The 24,765-nt window shown below is 34.9% G+C and overlaps 1 protein-coding gene across 5 annotated transcripts in view; it reads right to left on the bottom strand.

The window, feature by feature from the left end:
• Positions 1-24,181, bottom strand: part of LOC110463308 — a 48,133-nt gene extending 23,952 nt beyond the window's left edge. The window contains exons 1-12 of one of the 5 annotated variants that reach the window (XM_021517808.1): positions 24,117-24,181; positions 21,530-22,019; positions 18,887-18,910; positions 18,621-18,644; positions 17,401-17,650; positions 14,771-14,933; positions 14,302-14,444; positions 12,759-12,936; positions 11,826-11,959; positions 9,667-9,811; positions 2,519-2,640; positions 350-476 (exon numbers count right to left, since the gene is read on the bottom strand). In XM_021517808.1, coding sequence (XP_021373483.1) covers positions 350-476; positions 2,519-2,640; positions 9,667-9,811; positions 11,826-11,959; positions 12,759-12,936; positions 14,302-14,444; positions 14,771-14,933; positions 17,401-17,650; positions 18,621-18,644; positions 18,887-18,910; positions 21,530-21,650 — 1,431 coding nt within the window. In that variant the 5' untranslated portion in view covers positions 21,651-22,019; positions 24,117-24,181. Of the gene's footprint in view, positions 1-349; positions 477-2,518; positions 2,641-9,666; positions 9,812-11,825; positions 11,960-12,758; positions 12,937-14,257; positions 14,445-14,770; positions 14,934-17,400; positions 17,651-18,620; positions 18,645-18,886; positions 18,911-21,529; positions 22,020-24,116 lie in introns of those variants that run through there. The other 4 variants (XM_021517809.1, XM_021517810.1, XM_021517811.1 and 1 more) reach the window with 4 other exon arrangements.
• Positions 24,182-24,765: the final 584 nt, after the last annotated feature.

Here is a 24,765-nt window from a genome sequence, read left to right on the forward strand (position 1 = left end):
CCATTGGTCCATTGGTCGGGACTCAACCGGGTAAAAAAAGGGGACGATTGGAGGCGATTCAGGACGACAATCGGGGCGATAAAGATAAATGATTCATTGGGGACAATCAGGTCCAGATCAGGCCGATTGGAAAAAACAATCCTTAATGAAATGGCCCCTTAACCCAGACTGTTTCGCTGACATTCTGCCAGCTTGGTCACTGGTAACATTAGTGATATGGGAGTTACTTCCCCTTGCTAATAAAGAAGGAACAATTTGGTACATCACTATTTTGTTCGGTATCAGGGGGTGATCTGTTTTGAGAAGGATTAGTTTAAGGAAGTTCCACTTTACAAGGAAAAGATCTTACTTTCCAATTCCAAATCTTCTTGAATTTTCCCTCCCGCAGGGTGTAATAACATGCATATGCTCCATCCCCTGTGTCTGCTTCCATGAGTGCTTTTAGGATTTGAAACCAATTCAGTTCTGTTCCCTTCCTACAAAATTAAATCATTATTAATTACTTTACATACCACCCTTTTATTTGTTCAATTTTGTGCACATTGCTTGCTTAAATGTATAAAAGTGATTGTAAGCCTTTGTTGTTTGTTTCACAATTACAACCATTACTATTATCCATATGTTGTAAAGCACTTTAGAGTAATTTTACAAATTATATGGGTCGCTATATAAATGTTGTATATTATTATTATTATTATCATGGAGATCAATGAATTGTGATGTTTTGGTAAAACAAAAGTATAGTAAATAGGTTTGACTTTGAGGAACATTCCTTTCCCTAATCTCCTTGTGAACAAGTGGTCAGTGGATGTGTTTGGTGATATTGTATTCAATTTTGAAAGAAAATTTAAGGTTTCCAGTTCATTTATCAAGTTAACTGGCCACCTTGACCTTGACTTTTATGCCTTGCAGCCTTACACTTACAATGTATATCTCTATCTGAAAAAAACAACTAAAAAAACAACTAAACAGTTGAGGACTAATATTGTGATGATTTATTTATGATTGTCATAGCCTGATATATATTGTCACAACTAAATCTTGTTTTGCCCTTGACTTCTTTTCATTCTTTTCATATTATGAAAATAAATCAACTTTTTGATTTTGAATATTATTCAATATTTTAAATCAATATTGCGAAAAACACATAAATCGACATAAAGTTGATGTTCAGAGGGTCAAAAATGGGCCAAAACTTAGCTAGTCTTATTGGTGACTGAACACAGAAAGTATCTTGGATTTTTGTGTACTTAGAAGCTTAAGAATCACTAGAATATGTTGGCAGAACCTCCATCTGCTCCCTGAATATGCTTCCTGTTTGCAAAATTATAGTGTGTTGATATAAACATTATAGTGTGTTGAAATTAACAGTGTTCAGATTCCAGAAACAAACATTGTACAAAACCAGATATTTGTTTTTTCAGAGCTAAAACGTAGGTCTTCCGTTATAGCCAATTATTTGTTTCCCTTCTCTTGCAAAATAAAGTCACCCGAATAGAGCCAAAATAACCATGTAACTACAAATTTCTTTAATATATAAAGGTTAATAAAGGAACTTTCAACTACTTAAAAAGGGAATACATAAATTAATTAATACAGTTAAAAAGATATGATGCTGTGAGCAGAAGGCCACATACCTGGGTACTTTTACAGTTGTAAAATTAATTACAGTATAATTATAGTTTGCACTTATTAGACCTTTGACTTTGAGTACAAGGTTACAGTGACTGACAGTCACTACACATTGTCTGTGGTTAATGTAGGTATACTGATAGCTGTACCAAGATATCTTTTACAGTGAAAAAGTTCAGGCCTGGGCAAGATGTTCCTAAAAAGTATGAACTTGTATTAGTTGACCTTGAGATCAAAATCATAGTGACCTATTGACTTTACACTGCACATTGTTTGTGGGTGATGCAGGTATACTGCAAGATTCAGATATCTATAACAGTCTAAAGGTCATGGTTCTGACTAGAAATAATTGGCAGAACCTTAGAAGAACCAGCACTAACACAATGTTTCTCCCTTCATTTGAATGGGAAACATTATTAGGCTATTCATAGCCACCTTAATCTTCATTGTCACTTAGTAGACCCAAATCAAATGAGATATTCCTCTTCCAAATGGGCAACATACATGTCACTTTTTTTCAGAAATGATGTATAATCTTCAAGCGATACCCTCTGGAAATCAACTTTTTCATAAAATTTTAACCTATTTAAAGCTACTCTGACCTTGACCTTTGACCTAGTAACTTCAAAATCATTAGGTTTCTTCCTCTCCCTTCATTCACCCAAATTTGATTTACCTAAAATGAACTGTTTAAAGTTACTTAGCCACTGATAAGATTTTGTTTCAAACAGAGACATGGACAACTATGAGACAATTTTAAACTCCTAAAGACTTTTTTTAAGGTATCTTATTTAACATAGAATTTCTCAATTTTGCCCATTGGTGAAGCAGTCAAGATGCATGATTATTTGTGTAACACTTTGTAACATAGCAGCTGATAACTTACTGTGCACTGGCATTTTCAGTCATGATAGAACAGTATCCGTAAGCCCATACTATATTTCCTGGCTGCTTCCGTAACAGGTCGGTGATCACTGGTACAAGCTTTTCCACTAACTGAGGGTTATTCTAAACAGACAAAACCAGGGCTGTGTTTATTTGTGAAACAACAGAATAGATCAGAAAACCAGAAATTAATGACATGTGATGCCATAATACTTCCGTTTCCTACAAGCTACAGATTCACAAATCATCAATATTAACATATAGTAAAATAGTCTAGTATACTTGTCAGTAAACTGTCCGATATTCCAGTTGTCACCTTACATTGGATTGCTGGTAATCATTTGGAACAGAACACACAAATTAACTACATTCTTTGTATACCTCCTCTGGAGAACTATGTCTAAAGTTTCCTGCTTTAACTACACTCTTTGTATACCTTCTCTGGAGAACCATTTCTAAAGTTTCCTGATTTAACTAGTCTTTGTATACCTCCTCTGGAGAACTATGTCTTAAGTTTCCAGATTTAACTACAGTCTTTGTTTACCTCCTCTGGAGAACTATGTCTAAAGTTTCCTGATATAACTACAGTCTTTGTATACCTCCTCTGGAGAAGTATGTCTAAAGTTTCCTGATTTAACTACTCTTTGTATACCTCCTCTGGAGAACTATGTCTAAAGTTTCCTGATTTAACTACAGTCTTTGTATACCTCCTCTGGAGAACAATGCCTAAATTAAGTTTCCTGATTTAACTACAGTCTTTGTATACGTCCTCTTGAGAACTATGTCTAAATTAAGTTTCCTGATTTAACTAAAGTCTTTGTATACCTCATCTGGAGAACAATGTCTAAATTAAGTTTCCTGATTTAACTACAGTCTTTGTATACCTCCTCTAGAGAACTATGTCTAAATTAAGTTTCCTGATTTAACTACAGTCTTTGTTTACCTCCTCTGGAGAACTATGTCTAAAGTTTCCTGATTTAACTACAGTCTTTGTATACCTCCTCTGGAGAACTATGTCTAAAGTTTCCTGATTTAACTACAGTCTTTGTATACCTCCTCTGGAGAACTATGTCTAAAGTTTCCTGATTTAACTACAGTCTTTGTATACCTCCTCTGGAGAACTATGTCTAAAGTTTCCTGATTTAACTACAGTCTTTGTATACCTCCTCTGGAGAACTATGTCTAAAGTTTCCTGATTTAACTACAGTCTTTGTATACCTCCTCTGGAGAACTATGTCTAAAGTTTCCTGATTTAACTACAGTCTTTGTATACCTCCTCTGGAGAACTATGTCTAAAGTTTCCTGATTTAACTACAGTCTTTGTATACCTCCTCTGGAGAACTATGTCTAAAGTTTCCTGATTTAACTACAGTCTTTGTATACCTCCTCTGGAGAACTATGTCTAAAGTTTCCTGATTTAACTACAGTCTTTGTATACCTCCTCTGGAGAACTATGTCTAAAGTTTCCTGATTTAACTACAGTCTTTGTATACCTCCTCTGGAGAACTATGTCTAAAGTTTCCTGATTTAACTACAGTCTTTGTATACCTCCTCTGGAGAACTATGTCTAAAGTTTCCTGATTTAACTACAGTCTTTGTATACCTCCTCTGGAGAACTATGTCTAAAGTTTCCTGATTTAACTACAGTCTTTGTATACCTCCTCTGGAGAACTATGTCTAAAGTTTCCTGATTTAACTACAGTCTTTGTATACCTCCTCTGGAGAACTATGTCTAAAGTTTCCTGATTTAACTACAGTCTTTGTATACCTCCTCTGGAGAACTATGTCTAAAGTTTCCTGATTTAACTACAGTCTTTGTATACCTCCTCTGGAGAACTATGTCTAAAGTTTCCTGATTTAACTACAGTCTTTGTATACCTCCTCTGGAGAACTATGTCTAAAGTTTCCTGATTTAACTACAGTCTTTGTATACCTCCTCTGGAGAACTATGTCTAAAGTTTCCTGATTTAACTACAGTCTTTGTATACCTCCTCTGGAGAACTATGTCTAAAGTTTCCTGATTTAACTACAGTCTTTGTATACCTCCTCTGGAGAACTATGTCTAAAGTTTCCTGATTTAACTACAGTCTTTGTATACCTCCTCTGGAGAACTATGTCTAAAGTTTCCTGATTTAACTACAGTCTTTGTATACCTCCTCTGGAGAACTATGTCTAAAGTTTCCTGATTTAACTACAGTCTTTGTATACCTCCTCTGGAGAACTATGTCTAAAGTTTCCTGATTTAACTACAGTCTTTGTATACCTCCTCTGGAGAACTATGTCTAAAGTTTCCTGATTTAACTACAGTCTTTGTATACCTCCTCTGGAGAACTATGTCTAAAGTTTCCTGATTTAACTACAGTCTTTGTATACCTCCTCTGGAGAACTATGTCTAAAGTTTCCTGATTTAACTACAGTCTTTGTATACCTCCTCTGGAGAACTATGTCTAAAGTTTCCTGATTTAACTACAGTCTTTGTATACCTCCTCTGGAGAACTATGTCTAAAGTTTCCTGATTTAACTACAGTCTTTGTATACCTCCTCTGGAGAACTATGTCTAAAGTTTCCTGATTTAACTACAGTCTTTGTATACCTCCTCTGGAGAACTATGTCTAAAGTTTCCTGATTTAACTACAGTCTTTGTATACCTCCTCTGGAGAACTATGTCTAAAGTTTCCTGATTTAACTACAGTCTTTGTATACCTCCTCTGGAGAACTATGTCTAAAGTTTCCTGATTTAACTACAGTCTTTGTATACCTCCTCTGGAGAACTATGTCTAAAGTTTCCTGATTTAACTACAGTCTTTGTATACCTCCTCTGGAGAACTATGTCTAAAGTTTCCTGATTTAACTACAGTCTTTGTATACCTCCTCTGGAGAACTATGTCTAAAGTTTCCTGATTTAACTACAGTCTTTGTATACCTCCTCTGGAGAACTATGTCTAAAGTTTCCTGATTTAACTACAGTCTTTGTATACCTCCTCTGGAGAACTATGTCTAAAGTTTCCTGATTTAACTACAGTCTTTGTATACCTCCTCTGGAGAACTATGTCTAAAGTTTCCTGATTTAACTACAGTCTTTGTATACCTCCTCTGGAGAACTATGTCTAAAGTTTCCTGATTTAACTACAGTCTTTGTATACCTCCTCTGGAGAACTATGTCTAAAGTTTCCTGATTTAACTACAGTCTTTGTATACCTCCTCTGGAGAACTATGTCTAAAGTTTCCTGATTTAACTACAGTCTTTGTATACCTCCTCTGGAGAACTATGTCTAAAGTTTCCTGATTTAACTACAGTCTTTGTATACCTCCTCTGGAGAACTATGTCTAAAGTTTCCTGATTTAACTACAGTCTTTGTATACCTCCTCTGGAGAACTATGTCTAAAGTTTCCTGATTTAACTACAGTCTTTGTATACCTCCTCTGGAGAACTATGTCTAAAGTTTCCTGATTTAACTACAGTCTTTGTATACCTCCTCTGGAGAACTATGTCTAAAGTTTCCTGATTTAACTACAGTCTTTGTATACCTCCTCTGGAGAACTATGTCTAAAGTTTCCTGATTTAACTACAGTCTTTGTATACCTCCTCTGGAGAACTATGTCTAAAGTTTCCTGATTTAACTACAGTCTTTGTATACCTCCTCTGGAGAACTATGTCTAAAGTTTCCTGATTTAACTACAGTCTTTGTATACCTCCTCTGGAGAACTATGTCTAAAGTTTCCTGATTTAACTACAGTCTTTGTATACCTCCTCTGGAGAACTATGTCTAAAGTTTCCTGATTTAACTACAGTCTTTGTATACCTCCTCTGGAGAACTATGTCTAAAGTTTCCTGATTTAACTACAGTCTTTGTATACCTCCTCTGGAGAACTATGTCTAAAGTTTCCTGATTTAACTACAGTCTTTGTATACCTCCTCTGGAGAACTATGTCTAAAGTTTCCTGATTTAACTACAGTCTTTGTATACCTCCTCTGGAGAACTATGTCTAAAGTTTCCTGATTTAACTACAGTCTTTGTATACCTCCTCTGGAGAACTATGTCTAAAGTTTCCTGATTTAACTACAGTCTTTGTATACCTCCTCTGGAGAACTATGTCTAAAGTTTCCTGATTTAACTACAGTCTTTGTATACCTCCTCTGGAGAACTATGTCTAAAGTTTCCTGATTTAACTACAGTCTTTGTATACCTCCTCTGGAGAACTATGTCTAAAGTTTCCTGATTTAACTACAGTCTTTGTATACCTCCTCTGGAGAACTATGTCTAAAGTTTCCTGATTTAACTACAGTCTTTGTATACCTCCTCTGGAGAACTATGTCTAAAGTTTCCTGATTTAACTACAGTCTTTGTATACCTCCTCTGGAGAACTATGTCTAAAGTTTCCTGATTTAACTACAGTCTTTGTATACCTCCTCTGGAGAACTATGTCTAAAGTTTCCTGATTTAACTACAGTCTTTGTATACCTCCTCTGGAGAACTATGTCTAAAGTTTCCTGATTTAACTACAGTCTTTGTATACCTCCTCTGGAGAACTATGTCTAAAGTTTCCTGATTTAACTACAGTCTTTGTATACCTCCTCTGGAGAACTATGTCTAAAGTTTCCTGATTTAACTACAGTCTTTGTATACCTCCTCTGGAGAACTATGTCTAAAGTTTCCTGATTTAACTACAGTCTTTGTATACCTCCTCTGGAGAACTATGTCTAAAGTTTCCTGATTTAACTACAGTCTTTGTATACCTCCTCTGGAGAACTATGTCTAAAGTTTCCTGATTTAACTACAGTCTTTGTATACCTCCTCTGGAGAACTATGTCTAAAGTTTCCTGATTTAACTACAGTCTTTGTATACCTCCTCTGGAGAACTATGTCTAAAGTTTCCTGATTTAACTACAGTCTTTGTATACCTCCTCTGGAGAACTATGTCTAAAGTTTCCTGATTTAACTACAGTCTTTGTATACCTCCTCTGGAGAACTATGTCTAAAGTTTCCTGATTTAACTACAGTCTTTGTATACCTCCTCTGGAGAACTATGTCTAAAGTTTCCTGATTTAACTACAGTCTTTGTATACCTCCTCTGGAGAACTATGTCTAAAGTTTCCTGATTTAACTACAGTCTTTGTATACCTCCTCTGGAGAACTATGTCTAAAGTTTCCTGATTTAACTACAGTCTTTGTATACCTCCTCTGGAGAACTATGTCTAAAGTTTCCTGATTTAACTACAGTCTTTGTATACCTCCTCTGGAGAACTATGTCTAAAGTTTCCTGATTTAACTACAGTCTTTGTATACCTCCTCTGGAGAACTATGTCTAAAGTTTCCTGATTTAACTACAGTCTTTGTATACCTCCTCTGGAGAACTATGTCTAAAGTTTCCTGATTTAACTACAGTCTTTGTATACCTCCTCTGGAGAACTATGTCTAAAGTTTCCTGATTTAACTACAGTCTTTGTATACCTCCTCTGGAGAACTATGTCTAAAGTTTCCTGATTTAACTACAGTCTTTGTATACCTCCTCTGGAGAACTATGTCTAAAGTTTCCTGATTTAACTACAGTCTTTGTATACCTCCTCTGGAGAACTATGTCTAAAGTTTCCTGATTTAACTACAGTCTTTGTATACCTCCTCTGGAGAACTATGTCTAAAGTTTCCTGATTTAACTACAGTCTTTGTATACCTCCTCTGGAGAACTATGTCTAAAGTTTCCTGATTTAACTACAGTCTTTGTATACCTCCTCTGGAGAACTATGTCTAAAGTTTCCTGATTTAACTACAGTCTTTGTATACCTCCTCTGGAGAACTATGTCTAAAGTTTCCTGATTTAACTACAGTCTTTGTATACCTCCTCTGGAGAACTATGTCTAAAGTTTCCTGATTTAACTACAGTCTTTGTATACCTCCTCTGGAGAACTATGTCTAAAGTTTCCTGATTTAACTACAGTCTTTGTATACCTCCTCTGGAGAACTATGTCTAAAGTTTCCTGATTTAACTACAGTCTTTGTATACCTCCTCTGGAGAACTATGTCTAAAGTTTCCTGATTTAACTACAGTCTTTGTATACCTCCTCTGGAGAACTATGTCTAAAGTTTCCTGATTTAACTACAGTCTTTGTATACCTCCTCTGGAGAACTATGTCTAAAGTTTCCTGATTTAACTACAGTCTTTGTATACCTCCTCTGGAGAACTATGTCTAAAGTTTCCTGATTTAACTACAGTCTTTGTATACCTCCTCTGGAGAACTATGTCTAAAGTTTCCTGATTTAACTACAGTCTTTGTATACCTCCTCTGGAGAACTATGTCTAAAGTTTCCTGATTTAACTACAGTCTTTGTATACCTCCTCTGGAGAACTATGTCTAAAGTTTCCTGATTTAACTACAGTCTTTGTATACCTCCTCTGGAGAACTATGTCTAAAGTTTCCTGATTTAACTACAGTCTTTGTATACCTCCTCTGGAGAACTATGTCTAAAGTTTCCTGATTTAACTACAGTCTTTGTATACCTCCTCTGGAGAACTATGTCTAAAGTTTCCTGATTTAACTACAGTCTTTGTATACCTCCTCTGGAGAACTATGTCTAAAGTTTCCTGATTTAACTACAGTCTTTGTATACCTCCTCTGGAGAACTATGTCTAAAGTTTCCTGATTTAACTACAGTCTTTGTATACCTCCTCTGGAGAACTATGTCTAAAGTTTCCTGATTTAACTACAGTCTTTGTATACCTCCTCTGGAGAACTATGTCTAAAGTTTCCTGATTTAACTACAGTCTTTGTATACCTCCTCTGGAGAACTATGTCTAAAGTTTCCTGATTTAACTAGTCTTTGTATACCTCCTCTGGAGAACCATGTCTATAGTTTCCTGATTTAACTAGTCTTTGTATACCTCCTCTGGAGAACTATGTCTAAATTTTCCTGATTTAACTACACTCTCTGTATACCTCCTCTCGAGAACGGTTTCTAAAGTTTCCTAGTTTTACTACATCCTTTGTATTTCTCGTCTGGAGAACTATGTCTAAAGTTTCCTGATTTAACTACATCCTTTGTTTTTCTCGTCTGGAGAACCATTTCTGTAGGTAACTGATTAAACTACACTCTTTGTATAACTCCTCTCGGGGTCCATTTCTAAAGTTTCCTGATTAAAAACAAAACTTACTTTGTAAATCTCCTTTGGAGTTTCGTCAAGTAGACTTCTTATATATCGTAATACATTTTGGTGTTTCAAAGCATTTTCAGAAACGTAAAATTTCTTCATAATATCCAGCATGTCATCCCAAACTTCAACACTCCACTTCTTTTTTCTGAAAATTAGAAATATTTTTATATAAGAGACTGAATATAAATTATCACATGTAGTATCAACTAGGTATTTTAGCTGTGAGAATAGGTCACAAAATGATATTTTCAATGTTTTGACCCAGGGATTGACCTAGGGACTAAGTTTCCAGGGATGGGGCCAGAACCCAGGGCCATGCACCAAGGTACAGTATTATGTGTATTTGTCTCTTTATGCTCTTAAGTCTTCAATGGTAAGGCCAGATTCAGGAGCATATGTTCATTTGTGTCTTTATTTTCAGCAATTGTATATAAGATGATAGGATGGGAATATCAACTGTTCTTAAGTTGTGATCAGGTTTTAAGTCCCTGTGAATTAACCAGACTGTCCCTGTGAATTAACCAGACTGTCCCTGTGAATTAACCAGACTGTCCCTGTGATTTAATCAGACTGTCCCTGTGAATTAACCAGACTGTCCCTGTGAATTAACCAGACTGTCCCTGCGAATTAACCAGACTGTCCCTGTGAATTAACCAGACTGTCCCTGTGAATTAACCAGACTGTCCCTGTGAATTAGCCAGACTGTCCCTGTGAATTAGCCAGACTAGATGCTATGGTTGATTTGAATAACATAATTGTGGTTTATTTAAACCCAGAAATTATGTATATATGGTTAGGGGAGGGGATTTGAAGGGTTCAAAGTTATGACCAAGGAAGTAAGTCTCCAGCGATGGAACTTGACCATAGAGCGATCCTAGTAGCATATGTGTATTCGTCTCTTTATAGTCAGCAAATGTTCAGGAGTAGTAGGAAGTTATTAAAGCTACACGTCACAGATAATGTTAATCAGATTGTCAAGGATGAGACCAGAAACCTGAGCCACACTGGTAGTACATGTGTAATTGTCCTTTTATAATTGTGTATAGGGTTATCGGTTGGGGATCACAACTATTTTCAATTTTAAAATTCTTTTGGCCCAGCCTCTCTTCCCTAATTGTCAGGCCTTAAATTGGAAAATTTGGGATTGCTTCTACCTGGGCATGTTTAGCAACATGGCCAAATTATGCATAATAAGGCCCTACTCCTTAGCCCTTGGGAGGGAGATGATGGGGGCTAGGGGGTTGGGGAGGTGGGAAGCCTATTCATTTTTTCAATTTTCAATTTAGCCTTTAAAATAATATACAATCTGAAAGAGGTGTATAAGGACTAAGTCAAACATGTAAAAAACTGAATATATTTGAGAGATATTTTGGTATAATTTCAAACAATGACACAGTTGTTGACAAAGTTCCTCTGTCTTCATATTAACTTATTGTTTTAAGGACATTAAACAACAAACAAACAAACCAACCAAACCCCAGGTTAAATCAAAAGAGTAAGTACTAATGCTTCATCCTTTTGTCACTGAAAGAAAGTCAAGGTCATATTTCTTCACAAACTTTCTTAGTCTGCATCCAAGGAAGTATCAAGTGTTATTACATGATTTTGAAGTTTTTAAGTCATTTGAAGTTTTTGACAAATTTGACCCCTGTGACCTTGAGTGTAGGTCAAGATCAATTTTTTCGCAAACTTTGTTGGGCTCTATCCCAGGAAGCTACCAACCAAATATGATTCTAGGCCTTTCTGTTCTTTAGAAGAAGTTGCTTAAGGCAAATTGGACAGATGACAGATTCTGTACCACACAGCATAATCTCTCTTGCCATGCAGATAGGTGAGTGAAAAACACATCTTCTTCAAACCTCATTTTTTGGACCTCAAATGAGAAGTTCACTTTTAAATTTGGAATCTGACAACTAAAAAATAACAGAAAAACATAATCTTCTAATGTTGTGGTTGAAGTGATCCCATATTTTTGAATTTAGAAGTGATGATAATCATAATACACTGTACACGTCATGTAATGAAACAATGATTATAAATTATATCCCCTCATTTTTTTCATAACCATTTTTCACAATGGAAATATGAAAGGTGGGACCTAAATTTACTTAACATAGACAACATCTGTAATAAGCGTACCGTGATAACACTATACTCACAAGACACATTTTACCATATGCTCGACAAGTGTTTGTGCCATTCTGACCTGGCGTTCAAATATGAATCCATCACTGGTAATAATGACTCCTACAGCTTTCCAATGTTCCCGTAGAATGTCCACCTTTTCTAGGACCTATTAATGAAACAAATTTAAGATCTTTAGTCAATATGTCTCTGTAAAATCCAGATAATAATAATAATAATAATTTGAGGTTTTTATATACTGCTTAATCACAATCTAGTTAGTAGGTCGTCTAAGAGCGGTTCACAAATTATAATCCGTGGTTATAGGGCCTTTGCAACCAGCCAATATCTCTGAGGAGCATACAGTCGGAGCTGCCGTTTCGGCGCTCACAGCTAGCATTCTACAATTCTAGCACTGCCCAACCACGCACTCATTTACAACTGAGTAGACAGGAACAAGCACAGTAAAGTATTTTGCTCAAAGATACAACACAGTGCCATGCCGTGACTTGAACCTGCAACCCTTCGGTCACAAGCCCGGCATCCTACCACTAGACTACCGTGCCTCAACAGATGACCATCAGTTGACATTTACACCCAGATTAGAATCCTGATGATCCTCAGTTGATATTTTTCTGTACATTTTACACCCAGATTAGAATCCTGATGATCCTCAGTTGATATTTCCCCATACATTTTATACCTAAATTAGTAACACAACATGTATTTTTAATTAGAGTGTCAAAGAATATTGAAGTATATAAAGGAAAAAAACACATTTAATTTGTAGCATGTGGAGTTTCAAACTCATGACTTCCTTACGGAGGTATATATCACTCAGTAGGGTTCAGAATTTATCACCAAAGACACAGTCTTATAACATACCTTTTACAGGGTTGGCATGGTGAATGATTTGAAATAAAAAAATATATATTATTATTGTACATGCCATGAACCTTATTCCTTACCATGTATGGGTTCTTTTCATGCTTATTGCTGTAAGCATTTGGTATCAAAGACATGACATGATCTATATTGGTAGCATATTCCTCTGGTTCCTGGCCCATCTTTGTGAAGTAGAACAGGTAAAGATCCAAAAGTTGTTGATGGATCTCTGGCTTATAGACTTTGTTACTTTTAGAATCACTGAAAGTTTGAGAATACATAATTATGTACATGACATCTGTAGCACATTTGTGTATAGAACAAGAGACTTGATGGGCCTGTATTGCTAACCTGTTATTTATTTCACATCTGTTTAAAGAGTTCTAAGGTCAAGTTTATTTAAATAGCATAGATATGAGTACACAAATCATTATTGATCTTTGTTGGAAGATTCTATTACTCTTATCAAATTTTGTCGGAATATTTCAACTTCTTTTATTAACATGACTTTTGAAATTAACTCTAACTGACAAGGTCATTCCTTCAGATCCCATACTTCAAAGAACTTCACACCACTGCACTACAGAACATATCTCAAAACCTAGTTATTCAAAAAAAGTTGTTGATGGTTTTGACACATTTGACTCTTGTGAACTTAAATGTGAGTCGAGGTCATTCATTTAAACAAAATTGATAGCGTTCATCCTAGCATGTGGCCACACACCATCACCCTAGGCCTCTGGGTTATTCAGAAGTAAGATAAGGTTTTAATAAATTTAAACTCTAGCTGTTACTAGGAATGAGAGTCATCTTCTGGGCCTTTTGGTTATTCAGAAGATCTTTCATTTTATTTTCTCTCTCTCAAATTTGACACCTAAATTGACCTTGAAAGTATGGTTAAATTTGCATATCCTGGTTGAAACGGTTTAGGTGGCGCAGAAATATTCCACGATGAATAAATGCACTTGGCTCGAGATATAGGCAAAGCTAAAAAATGAAGTTTTCGAGAATAAATAACAATATATCAAGAATAATATGTCCTTTTTTCACTCATCCACTGAATTATATATATACTGTATCTTAAAATCTGTATGTGGCTTGACCTTGAATTATCAGCAATACAGACCCAAAACAACTAGCATATTGTTAGACAAACATATGATTACAACTAGTACTACTGGTAGATCAATGTAGAATACAAACAGCTGATGAGAGTATTGAGAGAACTGTTGGGCCAGGAGAACTGTGAAGTAGATCAATGTCAGCCCACATCACGTAAACAACACTATCCTTGGCCCAGGAGAATTACGAAGTAGATCAATGTCAGCCCACGTGACCTTAACAACACCATTATTGGCCCAGGAGAACTACGAAGTAGATCAATGTCAGTCCATGTGACCTAAACAATACTATTATTAGCCCAGGAGAACTACGAAGTAGATCTATGTCAGCCCACATGACCTAAACAACACTATCCTTGGCCCAAAAGAACTACGAAGTTCTACTATCTATATAACTTTCAAATTACTAAAAAAAAAAAGAACAAAATCTATATCATTTACGAAAAAATCTCAATTCTTACAGAAATATGAATAACTTGTTAGAAAGTCATTATAAACTCATTACCCTAGCATGTCTCTCAGAAGAATACTGGTACAGTCCCTCCAGTAACCACTTTGGTGCTTCAAAGACATTTTTGGTTCCTCCGGTGTGTGAGTCCACAGTTTTAAACCCTCAATTAATCTTGTGAGATTATCCCCTTCCAAATTCTACGACAAATAAAAAAACCAAAAAACTGTATGAAACTATAGCACCTGAAGCTAATTTATTTGACACACATTTGACACACATGAATATTATTTATTCAGGTAATCAAATGGTTGTTATTTATACAGGTACTCAAATGACTATTACTTATACAGGTACACATGAATATTACTTATACAGGTACACATATCACTGTTATTCATATAGGTATACACATGGCTAATATTCATATTTGTATACATGCACACATGGTTGTTATTTTGGACCAGTAAATGTAGGCAACATTAAGTAAATAAAGTGCCCTACAGCTAACAATGAGTAAATTTACCATCAAGTAAGATTTCATCCTCTTTGTACTTGACTTGCCAACAATAATTGCAATGATGTTTGTAGAAGTTGTCCCTGATCCTGTCTTCAAAAGAGCCAAGATCAGTTCAAACAACATCTTCTGACATTCTTCTGTTGCCACTCTTCCTTCACTTTCACATTTGCTGCAAAGTGGGTAATAAATAAAATAAAGAGGTTTTACATATTTCCTGAATAGTAGTAATTGTGAAATTAAGATGTTTTTTTACACCTTTCCTGTACAGCAGAAATTGTGAGACTAAGATGTTTTTTACACCTTTCCTGTACAGCAGAAATTGTGACTGAATGTGAAGGTTACAAGATGTTTTTTTACACCTTTCCTGTACAGCAGAAATTGTGACTGAATGTGAGGGTTACAAGATGTTTTTTACACCTTTCCTGTACAGCAGATATTGTGACTGAATGTGAGGGTTACAAGATGTTTTTTTTACACCTTTCCTGTACAGCAGAAATTGTGACTGAATGTGAGGGTAACTTACAAGATGTTTTTCACATTTCTTGTATAGCAGTAGTTGTGACTTACTGTGAGAGTAAGATGTTTAATTACACATTTCTTGTATAGCAGTAATTGTGAGAGTAAGATGTTTTATATATTTCCTGTATAGCTGTAATTGTGACTTAATGTGAGGGTAAGATGATTTTAACATTTCTAGTATAGCAGTAATTGTGAGAGTAAGATGTTTTACACATTTCCTGTATGGCAGTAACTGTGAGATTAAGATGTTGTACATATTTCCTGTATTGCAGTAATTGTGAGAGTAAGATGTTTTACACATTTCCTGTAGAGCAGTAACTGTGAGAGTAAGATGTTTTACACATTTCCTGTATGGCAGTAATTGAGAGAGTAAGATGTTTTATATATTTGTTGTATAGCGGTAATTGTGAGAGTAAGATCTTTAATGTATTTGTTGTATAGCAGTAATTGTGAGAGTAAGATGTTTCATATATTTGTTGTATAGCATGCGCAGTAACTGTGAGAGTAAGATGTTTCATATATTTGTTGTATAGCAGTAACTGTTAAAGTAAGATGTTTCATATATTTGTTGTATAGCAGTAATTGTGAGAGTAAGATGTTTTACACATTTCCTGTATGGCAGTAACTGTGAGATTAAGATGTTGTACATATTTCCTGTATTGCAGTAATTGTGAGAGTAAGATGTTTTACACATTTCCTGTAGAGCAGTAACTGTGAGAGTAAGATGTTTTACACATTTCCTGTATGGCAGTAATTGTGAGAGTAAGATGTTTTATATATTTGTTGTATAGCAGTAACTGTGAAAGTAAGATGTTTCATATATTTGTTGTATAGCAGTAACTGTGAGAGTTAGATGTTTCATATATTTGTTGTATAGCAGTAACTGTGGGAGTAAGATGTTTTATATATTTGTTGTATAGCAGTAACTGTGAGAGTAAGATGTTTTATATATTTGTTGTATAGCGGTAATTGTGAGAGTAAGATCTTTCATGTATTTGTTGTATAGCAGTAATTGTGAGAGTAAGATGTTTTATATATTTGTTGTATAGCAGTAATTGTGAGAGTAAGATGTTTCATATATTTGTTGTATAGCATGCGCAGTAACTGTGAGAGTAAGATGTTTCATATATTTGTTGTATAGCAGTAACTGTGAGAGTAAGATGTTTTGCACATTTCCTGTATGGCAGTAACTGTGAGAGTAAGATGTTTCATATATTTGTTATATAGCAGTAACTGTGAGAGTAAGATGTTTTATATATTTGTTGTATAGCAGTAACTGTGAGAGTAAGATGTTTCATATATTTCTTGTATAGCAATAACTGTGAGAGTAAGATGTTTCATATATTTCTTGTATAGCAGTAATTGTGAGAGTAAGATGTTGTATGTACATATTTCCTGTGTATTGCAGTAACTGTGAGAGTAAGATGTTTAATTACATTAATTTAATTAATGAAGTTGTGTAACACATTCCCAGTATAGCAGTTACTCTTTCGCTAATATTAGAATTACTCATCCTCAAAATTAAAAGGGGTGAGGCTCTCTTACGTTCTCTGCACACCTAGAATGTGTCATGACAAAATTGAAGGCTCTGTATGCACCACAATGTGGATGATACCAGTAGACTAGATTGAAACCTTGATGTACATCAAAAGAAACGTAATGATAAAACTGACTGGCGTTAAAGGCAGATGTCACTCTTCTGCAACCTTCAAAGAAAGGTATCAGCCTTGTGATTGGTCAGTTTTTCTCACCCAAAACCAATTTTAATAGCTTAGTGTGTGCCTTCGGTTTGACTGGCGTTAAAGGCAGATGTCACTCTTCTGCAACCTTCAAAGAAAGGTATCAGCCTTGTGATTGGTCAGTTTTTCTCACCCAAAACCAATTTTAATAGCTTAGTGTGTGCCTTCGGTTTGACTGGCGTTAAAGGCAGATGTCACTCTTCTGCAACCTTCAAAGAAAGGTATCAGCCTTGTGATTGGTCAGTTTTTCTCACCCAAAACCAATTTTAATAGCTTAGTGTGTGCCTTCGGTTTCGTATTGACGTATATTCCCCGAGTGGAGATCAATAAACTGAGAGAAATCCCTGGAATTTCAGGGATGAGCATTGCGGTACTTACTCCATCACTGCCTCAATCATGGTGTATATTTCGGAAGCCATTTTAGCCCCTTCAGTTGTCCTTGGGGGAAAACCTTGGACACATACTCTCTCCTGGAAAGCCTTCACACATGCTTGTAAGGTTCCTGTATTCCCCTCCTGTTCACATTGAGACCTCCATTTCCTCCATTCCTTTCGTTGATGGTCGTGCTGTTCTTCGTTAGCAGTCACTAAATCGAACATCGTTATTATACCTAATAGTATGGACTGACCTGTCAAATACACAATTGTATATCTTTATTATCTTGTGGATAGTATGTTATAATTAATATCTATAATCAGACTTTCTTAAGTACAGTCTGATCCGTCAAACATTCAATTATGCACTTTAAATAATTGGCCTGATGTGTCAAACATAGTCATATACACCAATGCATGCATGAAATATTACTTTCCCATTACAAATTCAGTTGAATTTTCTAAAATAACCCATAAATGTATATAAAAATACATCTTTTTAATATTTGTAAAGGAAAAAGTGACCAAAACCAGAAACCATATAGACTTCAAAAACTTATTGACATCCCAAGTTCAATCAATTAATAGCTTAGGTATAACTGCAAATTGTAATGCCCATGAAAATACTTTCATTTTTGTACAATTTTGCAATAGAAAAGTTTTCATAATTAAATTATGTTTTTTTTCTATTACAAATGTGAAAATTGATATCAAGTTTAATGCAAATAAAACTGTGATTTTAATGGTCATTAAATTAATTTCCTTACATTAAATTGCATTGCCATTGACTGGAATGAGATTTTTTTCAAAATATAAAAGCATTTAATAAATACAACTGATTTTAATGGTCATTTAATTGATTTCCTTTTAATTATTGGTCATTAACTGAAATGGTTTTCATTACAAGAAACTGCAATTTCAATGGTAATTAAATTAATTTCCTTCCATTAAAATGCATTGCAATTGACTGGAATGATATTTTTTTCAAAATATAAAAGCATTTAATAAATGCAACTGATTTTAATTGTCATTTAATTGATTTCCTTTTAATTATTGTTCATTAACTGAAATGGTTTTCATTACAAAACAGTTTAAGAATGATTTTTGAAACAGTGTATGAACAGCTCAAGATCTTTTTCTCTTACAGTGATGAAGCAGTGATAAGAAAAGTTTGTAGAAACATAATTAGAAAACATAATTTAATGCCTACTAATGTATACAAACCTTGCTGCACTTGTCCTGGGGCAACTGAAAAGAACAAACATCATCTTCAAATTGGAGCAAGGCAATGAAACACAATATTATACTAATACTTTATACTTCAAATTACTTATATTATAAAGCATTAAATTTAATTTATTTTACAATAATTGCGAAACAAGTTATATCAATTTATAATATCAGTAGAATACTGGCCAGAGAAAACACCCCTATCGAGAGCCAAAGGTCCGAGATTATCGTGGTTTACCCTATACCTAATGTATACAAACCTTGCTGCACTTGTCCTGGGGCAACTGAAAAGAAAAAATATCATCTTCAAATGCCGAATCAGGAAATCAAACCTTGGCCTACTTGGTGGAAGGCAAGAGTGCTACCCACTGTGCCAGCCAATCATCATTCACATCTTAGTCCTTAACTGTTATCTTTACTAAAAGTCCTTAACTGTTATCTTTACTAAATGTCCTTAACTGTTATCTTTACTAAAAGTCCTGAACTGTTATCTTTACTAAAAGTCCTTAACTGTTATCTTTACTCAAATATGATGTGTATACACTGTTTATCATTGTAAAGAGCGAGCTTTCTACTGTTATGCAGCTGGTTGCCCAATTCTTCTTGTATCTAAGATCTTAACAGTTGTAAAAGACAAAAGAGAAATGCACGACCAGACCGGTAAGGTAAAATGAACAGCTCAATAGTAAAATGAACAGCTCAATAGTAAAATGAACGGCTCAATAGTAAAATGAACAGCTCAATAGTAAAATGAACGGCTGAATAGTGAAATGAACGGCTCAATATATATATATAGTGAAATGAACGGCTCCATAGTGAAATGCAGGCTATCAGCAAATTTTTCTGACCATTTTTTTTTCATTTTCATTAATTTTCTTTTAGCTTACTTCACTCTGTTTTTCTATATGAATAACAAATAATAAGTCTGGGGTAGATAATTTTAGAGTGGGGCAGGCGGGCTTCACTTAACCATAATGGTGAAATGATGGCTTTTTTTTTTTTTTTTTTTTAAACCAATTCTCAGTGTAAGTTCACATCAATTTGTTGTACTGTTTGTTAAAATCACAGATATTAAGTCTGGGGTAGAGAAATTTAGGGTCGGGCAGGGGGACTTCACTTACCTATAATGGTGAAATAAAGAGTTTCAGCATATTTTTTCTCTTTGACCTTTTTCAGCCACCAAATCTTGTTTAGATCACATTAATTTGATTTTGTATATGTGAAAAAAGCAAGGGGTAGAGAATTTTATGGTGGGTAAGGGTGGATTCGGACTTCAGCATAATGGTGAACAAAGGGTTATATAATAAAAACTCAAATAGAATAAATATGCTGACACCCTTCATTTCACAATTTTCTTTACTCCACTCTTTTTTTAATTTTCACACACAGTAAAACACAAATATTCTACGCCTTGCCCCCGGAGACAACAATTTACAAATAGGCATCTGGCATCCCCCCCCCCCCCCCCCCCCCCAGTTTTAATTAAATGCAGGTATAAAAAAAGTTAGTACCTTTTTTAGAGAGGGGAAAATATGCGCTGTAGGCACTCGACGCACTGGCAATGGCGGGAAGGGGGGCCAGAGGCCGGGGATAGTACAAGACAGGGACATGAATGACATCTTTAATTTTATTTCTTGCTGTTCATTATAGGCACTTCAAATCAACTACCTGATATGTATTAGAAACAAGTGTTTATGTGACTGTTGTGATATTGTATACTAAAAACAGGGTCAGCCGTAAACAGTGTCATAAATATTGGCAATGACAACATGACCACTGGAAAAATGAAATAAATCACTCAGTCGTCGAACTGATGGAAAATAAAAACAAGCTAGAACAAAGACAGATGTCCACATAGTAATACTTAATATAGAACTGGGGAAATTTTTAACTGAAATAGGGGAAAAGAAAGCTGAAACAGGAGAAAATGATGCCGAAATTGGAGAGGGGAATTGACCAGTATTCAGTCAAAAAAGGGCCTGTAAGTTGCACAACCAGACCAGGATTCAGAACCCCCTGAACTCTGGACAGGAACTCTTTTTAGGTTTTAGCCATATTTTTAAAATTTATATTTTGAAATATACATATCTGATGCTAACATTTAACAAATCTTTGTATGCAGGCATTTTTTTTCTCTCCAAAATTCATTCAAACCTAAAAACTAATGCATGGCAATTAGTTTTGGAAAAAATGACTGAATGCAAAATATTGCATTACAACATACAGTGAAGCTGGGAAGTGATCTGGCAGTGTTTCATTGTATTATATATATTTATCCTACCATTAAAGATATGTGTCGCGTATGCTGACACAATTATAACTAATACTATCAGAATAGGTAACATGTTATCATCAAAGACTGATTGTGAAAATTGTTTTTATTTTATATATTTGTAACAAAGGTCATTATTTTTTACTAAGAGAGGACTAATATATAGGCAATGCCTGATATCTAATCCTGTAAACTTCTTTTGTCAATAAAATATGTTGAAACAGAAATTGACATGGTCATTATTTTTTCAATGGCTTCGCTAGGACTCAAACCCAGGACCTCTGGTTTATCTGGTAATTATATAATTGTCTTACACTCCACTGAATGAGCTAACTTTAGAGGAATTCTGCAGTCCCCAGTCGGTAAGAAGTGCATGGCAGGTATTTTACAAGATAACAGATAGATTGTGAAGTAAATTAAAGAAACACATTAACTAATAAAACAAAAACTATTCAGATTTATATCACAATAATCACATCAGCTCATATTACTAATTGAACTTGTGTATATGGAAATATGCCTAAGGCCTTTATATAGCTAGAGTAATACTGTCAATTATAATATTCTGAAACTTATAATATCAAACATTAAATTAATAATAACTAAATTTTGATACAAGTACGCAACTTACACATCCTGGGATCCTGCCAGCTGGTGCTCCCATCATTGTGGTTTATAAAGTAGATTTGACCCTCGGGCGTGAAAGCATGTGTCCAGTTCGGGGGTAGGGGAGGCCCCTGCTGTTGGTGCATGTCTTCAGCTTGCTTTATTCCTTCGCTTATGCCAAGTGCTTGTTTGATGTCCTGCGCTCTGTATCTGCCCTGTGATACCTGGTTGATTCCATTTGGTGCTTAGTTGGTTCCATAGAAATTACACTTGATTTAAAATTGATGCTGTGTGGTAATTGGTCGATGCACTTTGGTAGTTTAAGTTTACACTCTGTTTGACTCGGTTTTTACACTGAATTACGGTGTATAAATCTAGAGCTGGTTAAATCAAGTATTTTCTGAATACCATGAAGACAGTAGTGCGTCTTATTTTAAGGAAATGCCTCCTTGCTGACAATAATAGAGTTCTGCATTACATTAATTCTTCTTTTCTGATTTGATGACTATATTGATCTGAAAGACATAAATTAATCAAATTGTTGCAGATTTTTAGCTGTACATTATAAGGATTGCAGTTCCCTTTTTTACTTGCACTAGATGGAATTTCCCTTTCGCGCGATTGATGGAACCACCCTACTTTTTTTCCTGTAACAAATGGTGTCCATTGCCCTAGCTGTGGTGACAGGGAGTAAGAACCTGGGTTGTTGTGGCATTCAATGGTGAACACATTTAAAAACAGGGGAGTAGTGTCTGGCAGATTTTAATTTTACATAGAATTACGGTAATCCTTCTAGCTGCATGCTAGAGGGATCGGTAGACTGGAAGCTGGGGGTTGCAGGTTTGATCCGTGGTGAAAGCACACTACTCTCTTTCCTATATCAAATGTAAAAAGGAGAAAGAGAAATGCATGTCCAGACCTGGATTGGAACCTGGGACCCTCCGATCTCTAGGCAAACGCTCTTTGTAATTGAGCTTCCTGGGCGTAAATTATTAACCCAGTGCAGTTCAACAACATTAAAATTGAAGAAAAATGTTTGCGACAAATAAAAAATAAATCCAGTAATTTTAAATGCCTTCTATATTCTTGTATTCAAGTTTTAAACTGGTTGGGCACAGCGGCGCATATGGATAATAATCCTGCGTTTGGGTAAGTTACTCATTTGAGTTATGATTTTGTTACTGAAATGGGGAATAACGTGAAAAAGAAAAAAAAAGTTCTTTTACACATTATGAACAAAAAAGGGCGTCATTCTTTCCACATTATAATCCAATAAAAAATACAACTATATGCATTTGTGCACAAAAAATTGTTAATTCCAGGGGTCGACACTAACACTAGTCCGTTAGTCCTGGACTAGTAGATATTTCAGCAAGGCACTAGTGAATCACCTAACCTAACTGTTCCTTTGGACTTGTGAAAAATATCATTATAAAATAATAATATTCCTTTTTTAGAATTTAGAAAACTGCTTAATAAGATATAATGCAAGACAATTAATTAATTGTCAAAATTTTCCTAAAACCTCACCATATTTTTATGGCAGCAGTTATTTTAAGTCCCCTACAGTCGATTATTTTTGATGTTTCGTTCTGTACTGTACAGGTCCAGTACACTCTGCCGATTGAGCTATATAGCTATAAAGACCTATATAGCTATATTATACACCTATAAATTATAGCTGTATTGAGCTATATTTTCTCAGATTTCAAATTTTATTAAATTAAAGCAAAGTCGCATAAAACAATAAGGTTTATGGCAATGTTGACTACAAAAAGCATACATTTAGATGTTTATTTTCATTTTTCATAAATGTAAAATTTCCGATTTTTTTTACATCATTATTTTTTAAAAAGAATAGCCATATTTAATGTCTTTTGTTATCAACTTAATGATACAATCTTCTTTTAAAAGCGACTTTGTTTCGTTTTCCTTAAAAAAGAAAATCACTTGAAAATAGCTCAAAAGACCTATTTCACATAGGTCAATAGAGCTATTATAGGTCTTTACAGCTATATAGCTCAATCGGCACAGTGTACTGGACCTGCTGTAGATCACAATGATTCCTTATCAGGAAATCTTTGACTAGTTACCATTAATGAAGAACTAGTAAATAATAAATTCAACCAGAGACGTTTAATATTATACGTATCTGATTCAACTGGTCCTGTGGACTACATCAAGCAAACAAAATCAGTGTCTAACCCTGCATTCAGTTGTCTAATCTTTGTGAAAATGACAAATTGTATCAGCTATAAATAGCACTAAGAAAAAATCATGCGTTAACCTATCCTGCCACGGTTCTATTGACTACACACTGAAGTCAATGGAGAACAAAGTCAGTGTTTGGTTTGTCATTTTCACAAAAAGTTAGACATCAGCATTAATAATTGTTTGTGTTCAAATGTATTTTATTTTGTTATTTATTGGATTTAGTTGAAAGAATAACGCCCTTTTTTGCTTCAAGTACTTCTTGTGTTTCACTTAAAATTGAAAAAAAAATGTAAAATTGAATTCAAAAGTCCAGTAATGCTCACTCGTTATCATCTCATATTATACGGAATTTCATATATTCCTATTAAACTCTGGAGAAAACAACGAAAACTGCTTACCTGTAGGCCTATGGTGGAGAAGCACTCGGTCTGTCAGTCATTTGTAAACAGCAATGGCCTTTCCGAGTGGGTAACTCTTGAGATTATCCGAAATGCAAGGCGCATTCGCACTGCAAAAACCATGACATTTCACGCCTACAGTAAAATATTAAATGAATTAAATAAGTGTTTATTCAAACATGGTAATCATTTTAGGACACTTTTTAAAACTCCTACCTTAAAAGTTGTTTTGTCAAATTTAAGCTAACAATGCTTTGAACAATTGTATCTCCAGTCTGGAAAAACCAGAAACCAAGGTTTCAAAATCATTACAAAGACATTCCTCTATTAATTTGCCAAGGTCTGCAAATATTCATTCGTGTCTATGTCATACGACCCTCCGAGGAGTGGTCAGTGTTTATAATCAATATTTTTGTAACAGGGCAGGTAGACTTCGATCCAGTGATCGATTTCTTTTTTCAACGAGTCCTAGTTCCGTTAAACACTTAGTCTGACTACATGTACTCATACATCATACCCTTTCAATAAATGACAAGTCTTAAACCAGTAACATAGATCAAGCTACGAATTGTTCAACTATATAAATGCTGTATATTATTATTATTATTATTGGTACTATATCATACCAAATGTTAAATTTCAGTATTTC

This window comes from Mizuhopecten yessoensis, unplaced genomic scaffold (assembly GCF_002113885.1).
Source record: "Mizuhopecten yessoensis strain PY_sf001 unplaced genomic scaffold, ASM211388v2 scaffold10885, whole genome shotgun sequence".
NCBI classification, from domain to species: Eukaryota; Metazoa; Mollusca; class Bivalvia; order Pectinida; family Pectinidae; genus Mizuhopecten; species Mizuhopecten yessoensis.